At 44.8% G+C, this 5,549-nt stretch overlaps 2 protein-coding genes across 2 annotated transcripts in view; both read left to right on the top strand.

Annotated features, from left to right (window-relative positions):
- Positions 1 to 19: 19 nt before the first annotated feature.
- HILPDA (hypoxia inducible lipid droplet associated) lies at positions 20 to 2,047 on the top strand. The gene is given in 3 exon segments (XM_006910542.3): positions 20 to 240; positions 1,140 to 1,355; positions 1,358 to 2,047. Coding segments are annotated over 2 exon segments (189 nt in total). The 5' UTR covers positions 20 to 240; positions 1,140 to 1,204; the 3' UTR covers positions 1,396 to 2,047.
- A 3,089-nt stretch (positions 2,048 to 5,136) lies between these two features.
- Positions 5,137 to 5,549, top strand: part of FAM71F2 (family with sequence similarity 71 member F2) — a 14,887-nt gene continuing 14,474 nt past the window's right edge. Inside the window, 1 exon segment of the mRNA XM_025045969.1 lies at positions 5,137 to 5,519. Coding sequence (XP_024901737.1) covers positions 5,368 to 5,519 — 152 coding nt within the window. The 5' untranslated portion in view covers positions 5,137 to 5,367.

The raw sequence follows: 5,549 nt of genomic DNA, 5'->3' as shown, positions 1-5,549 counted from the left end.
GCGGCAGGGCTCGTGCGTGAGGGCCCGCGTGCGCGTGCGCCTACGCAACCTGCGTGGCAGAGCGGAGGCTATAAGTTGTCCGTGTGGGCCGCGTTTCTTGTTCTTGGCTGAGCACTTCGCCTTGTCTCCTGGTGGCCGTCTGGATCGTGACTTCACGCTCTCGTTGACTGACTTTCTTCCCGACTCCTGTACGACCAGCTGTTACAGCGAGCGGGCCACTCCCTCCCGGCCCTTCTGGAGGTGAGCGGACCCCTAGACTTCCCCAGGTCCCCGGGCTTCGTGCGGGTTGGGCCGCCTATTTCCCCGACTGTGGCTGCTCCTCCTGGAGCTTCCTCATCGATCCGTCCCCACCTGGGTCCGTCTTCAGCTGCCCCAGACCTACTTTCTCCACGGATAGCCCTAACCAGGATCCACGTGACCTACTCCATGCTTGGCAGTGCTGAGTTAGGCGTCCATGCCATGCCCTTCCCCCCGCACCCCCCAGGTGTTTTTAGTATCTACTTCTGTCACAACACTTGGCGTGTTGGTTGGGTTTGTGTTTTCTTGCCTGTCGCCTCTAGACTGTAAGCCCCAAGAGGACAGGGTTCATGTCTACAGGGCCCCATGTGGCCCTAGTACCTTTGAGCGTGCCTGACGCATTGTTGGTAAAGTATATTTATTAATAAATGAACTTAATGGATTTGACTCTTAGAATTATTTTGACTTTCAAAAAGTTTGATTAGCTGGAACCTGACAGATGTGAGGGAGACTTCCAGGCAAGTTGCTTTCTCAAGGCCACGTTCTTATATCCTCAATCCCCAAAGGACTTGGTCTTTACTTCGGAAAGGTTTCTGGTCCCTGGACTGTGGTATAGGGATCGATTGTGCATTGCACCTGGCAAGAGAAGTAAATTTTACTTAAAAAAAAGAAAAGTAAAAGTTTTAAGGCATGCTATTGAATTAGTCCAAGAACCAAGACTGGCTCTGCAGCCATGGGGTTTACAATGTAAATATACTTGAGCTTCTGTGGAAGAACATCCAGGCATCCCTGCCTCCCTGGCTGGCTGGCGTCTCCCTTAGCTTTATGGGGAGACAGAAGGGTCAGGGCCAGATCATGCATATCCCAAAGGCTGTAGACTAACCTTGCCTGTCTTTCCTCAGGATCCAGAGTCCTGCCAGAGGCAGAAGGCAGCTCTGCTGTTCTACAAAGTGGGATCCTTTCAGCCATGAAGCATATATTGAACCTCTATCTCTTAGGTGTGATGCTGACCCTGGTCTCCGTCTTCATCAGACTTGTGGAGTTAGTGGAGGGCTTACTGGAGAGCCCATCGGCCTGGAGCTCTTGGACCACCAGAGGTCAACTAGCCAGCATAGAGCCCCCAAGGGCCTTCCAAAACATCCATCCAGAAGAGTGTGATAAGACCTCCCTCCACCGGCTATAACCTTGGAACACTGGCCTAACCCTGTCCAACCTGGGCAGGCGAAATCAGCATCAGTGTTACCAGAACTATTACTAGATCTTGAAGATCCCCCTCCATCTGGATGCTTCTTGCTGGGGAAAAGAGCCTGTTTAGAACACATGTGTGACTGGGTTGTGTGTGGCTGTGGGATGGATGGAGTGATCTCACTCTTTTCCCCAGAGTCTGTTGTACTCTTTGCTGTCCTTGGCATGGTGGCTCTGACATCTTTTTAGAAGAAGGCTCTTTGCATCTTCCGCCGTTGGGAGATGATGGTGTTTTTAGCCGTACTTCCTAAACATCTGCCAAGAGTTCTTTTGGACTTGAGTGTCTTATGTTCAGTTTCTTTGGTGTTCGGCTTTTTCACCTGAGCTCCTCAGGGTGTGGGTAAGAATTGAGGTGTATGGGTTGGCCTTAGGGAGGGTGAAGATAAGAATATTCAGTGTCCAGTTCTCTTCGTTTTATATTTTTAAGTCCTTCCTCCAACATATGTGTATGTATATGTGTATGTATTGGCAGTGGGATGACAATGCCTGCTTGAGACATAGACATAGCCACCATGTGGCTTAAGTGAATTTTTCTAATGAAGTAAAGTTGATATATTTCCACTACGTGTCATGTTGCCTTCTGCATTTGAAATTAGTGGTTAGGGAACAGTCTTAATTCGTAGATCCGAGGTTAACATTTTAAAACTTTGGAGCGGAAAGCGCTTAAAACACTGTGTTTAAAACATGAGGCAAATGAACCTCTGAATTTGGAAGCAGGGGCATTTGTGTCTCTCCTGTATCTACTGGTTGCCAGCCTATGTCAAGACCATTACAATCCTCTCTTGACTCTGTCCATCTCTAAAGAAAAAACTGATTTATGCTTTCAGCCCCCTCACCTTCATTCTGGGGGAAAGAGGACTGTCAGTCTAGTAGGCCTTGTCTTTTCTCTTCTGTACTCTTATTTATCCACCAGAATCACTACTCAGTTCCGATTGTTCTCCAGATCAGCTAGTGAAATGTATATACCTCACAGATTGTTTCTGATTTTTCCCAGATGTAAGCAGCTTGCCCTTTCTATAAAAATAGAGGTTTTTTTTTTTTTTTTTTTTTTTTTTATATCCACCACTTCCCCACTCCCTACTGCATGCTGAAGTATATTCACTCCTCTGCTTGTTAATACAGGCAAACCTCAGATACAGCGGGTTGGATTCCAGACCACTGCAATATCACAATTATGAATATCACATGAATTTTTTTGGTTTCCCAGTGCATGTAAAAGATGCTTACACTATGCTGTAGTCTATTAAGTGCAATAGCATTGTCTAAAAAACATTATTTAAATATTGGTAGAAAATGAGCTCTCATCCAATTGTAATCTTTTTGCTGATTTTAAGAGGCTCTTGCCTCACTGTTGATGAAACTTGATATCTGCAAAGTGCAATAAAATGAGGTATGCCTGTATATTTGCACTCTCGTCTTGGTGTGCATATCATTGTATGGCGACTTTATTTTTGCAAAGAGTAAGAATGGAGCATGATGTCCTCCGCCAAGCTAGTTTTGCTTTCTGAGTGTTAAGTGCCACTACCCTAGAAGCCAGAGGTTTAGGTGACACTTTTATTTCTTGTCCTTTGGTATTTATGTCTGTTTATCAAGTATTTCCAACTTCCAACCTTCTGTCTCTGGTCATTTGTGGTCAGCTGGACTTATGTGACTCATCTTTTGGTAGTATAGTACTCAAAAATGTAGTTGGTTTTTTTATCTCTGATTTCAGGCAGTTTCATGTGCCAGTAAGCTGTCCTTTTCTAGATGTATTTAAGTTTGATATATTTCCTCATTCAGATGCTTGTCTGACTAAATTGAGGTATTTTGAACTTTTCAGCTGGAGAACTGCACCTTAAGTTCTCCAGTTTTACCAAACACTCTGCCACTCTATAATATGGGTTGCCATCCAGCCTCCAGTAAGATCTCTATGCTGCCTTCCAAATAAGTCAACGTTGCACAGACTATGGTTTTTTAGTTTTTTAAAATGCGCAACACTGGCCCCTAGATTCCGATCTCCATTACCAGTCAAGGACACATTGTTAGGTTACACTGCAGCAACAACCCTAAAATCTCAGTGGCTTAAAACAGTTACTGAAGGATGCCCTCCCAGGAAGCAGTATGGGGCCTATTCAATGGAATTCTCTTTGACCATCATACCTGCTTGGTGGAATAGCATCATCACTGGCATGCTGTGTCTCCCATTCTTCCTCCCTTATTACATTTATCCTGTCCACCATTATATATTTGATATGTGGGGGCACATGGCTTGTCTTTTTAATTTATAGATCTCCACCTCAAGCCATATCTGAAACTGATATAGCAACTATTGTGCATCACTCAGAGGTTCTTGAATTTGAACTTGATGTGGCTAAAGAGAATTCTTGTGTTGTCTCCTTTGGGGAAGGTGTAGTGAATGTATTCCACCTGTAGGAGGGATGGTGAGCTGAATGATTATTGATTAGAAGGTCATTAATGGTAGTTGTTAATTTACTCCAAATAGTTCTGCCCTTGCCTTCCAGGCATGTGATAGAATTGCACTTCTTGACAGGTTTGCAGTTAGATGAGGCCGTGAATTAGTTCTGGCCAGTGAGTTGTCAGTAGAAGTGACTTATGTCAATTCTTGGTTGGAGCATTTACACACTGGTGGAAAAACCTCTAAAACCCCTTTTTCTTTCACCGCGGTGAGCAGCAGTGCTCCAAATGGAACTGTTCCATTAGTGTAGGTCCTGGAGTAGGCATGCTATGGAGCCTACTGATCAACTGATCCCTGATGAACGTGCAGAGAAATAAACCTTTGTTGTGTTAAGGTTTGGGGTCTTTTGTTACTGCAGCATAACTTGGCCTATCCTGACTGGCACATTGCTTACAGTACCTTCTTGGTGTCAGGCATCGACTAAGATCTCATAACTATCTCGGATAATATACATAAGAATGTAGGAGGAGAAGCATATAAACAAATAATGTTTCATTGTTTTGTTATAGAAAGATGTGTACAGGACAGTGGGTACAAAGTTATTTGTGGGCAGGAGGTGGATGTTAAGGAAAAGCTTCTTAGAGGATCTGAATTTTTAAAAATTAATAGGTGGCTAAGTTAGGAAAGAGTTTCCCAGTGGAGCAAACAGCAAGCAAGGACATGGAGATGAACCTACGCAGAGCATCTTTAAAAACTCCAAGTATGATTTTTAAATCCCTATCGATTTTAGCTTGAGGCCTTAACTCTGGTGCCATCTTTTCATTTTACTACAGAGGAAGCAGAAGGAAACTCAGTGACTTGAAAATATCATTGAACTAATCAGCTGTTGATTCCCAGTATTCAGCCCTTTCTTCAACATGATTTTTCTTTTTCCAGGATCCTTCAAAATGCAGCATAACAAAATATATCAATAATGAGCCCTTTCACCCCCAAGGTATTTCTTATGTGGGCACAAGTCACACAGAGACAATCTGTGAGAGGCTTCACTGTGAGGGGGAAGATCGAAGGCTGTGGATATCCCAAGAGCCTTCCTTGCTCTTCTAGCCAGCTCAGTGCTGTCTCGGCATAACCTTGGGAGAGTCATTTTCTTAATGTTTATGGGTGAGATTGAGTGAAAAAATGAAATAGGCTTCATACCTGCTGGTTTTTAGAGAGTAGAAAAGGAAGAGAAAAGCTTTGCTCCTCTCTAACTCTCTAATCCTTTCTTTCCTCTTCTTTTTTTCCTTTCCTGTTGTTGCCATCACCTTCCTTGATGTCACTCCTGCCATTGTGAGCCGGCGGGCCCTCCCCTGCCTGGACAGCCCATCAGTCAGGAGGGGAGGTGGAGCTGTGGAGGCCGGGGGGCCAGTGGTCACACCAACACCTTGGAGTTGGGCTGGGTCTACGTGGAGCCCCAGAGATGTTCCCCAGCCCATTCTTCCTAAGAACCAATGAGTAAAATTAGGGGCCTCCCACCTGAGGTCAGGGAACCAGGCCCTGGAGTGGAACTTGGGGTGGAAGATGGCCTTCTTTGTAAACTGATTCATTCTCCAGAATTCAACTTGTTCTCTGACTCGGCAGTGTTTGAAAGCAACTTTATCCAGGTACCCTTGGGCAGCTCGGAGCCATCTCT

This window comes from Pteropus alecto, unplaced genomic scaffold (assembly GCF_000325575.1).
Source record: "Pteropus alecto unplaced genomic scaffold, ASM32557v1 scaffold22, whole genome shotgun sequence".
NCBI lineage: Eukaryota > Metazoa > Chordata > Mammalia > Chiroptera > Pteropodidae > Pteropus > Pteropus alecto.
This window is presented reverse-complemented; position numbering and strand designations above follow the sequence as displayed.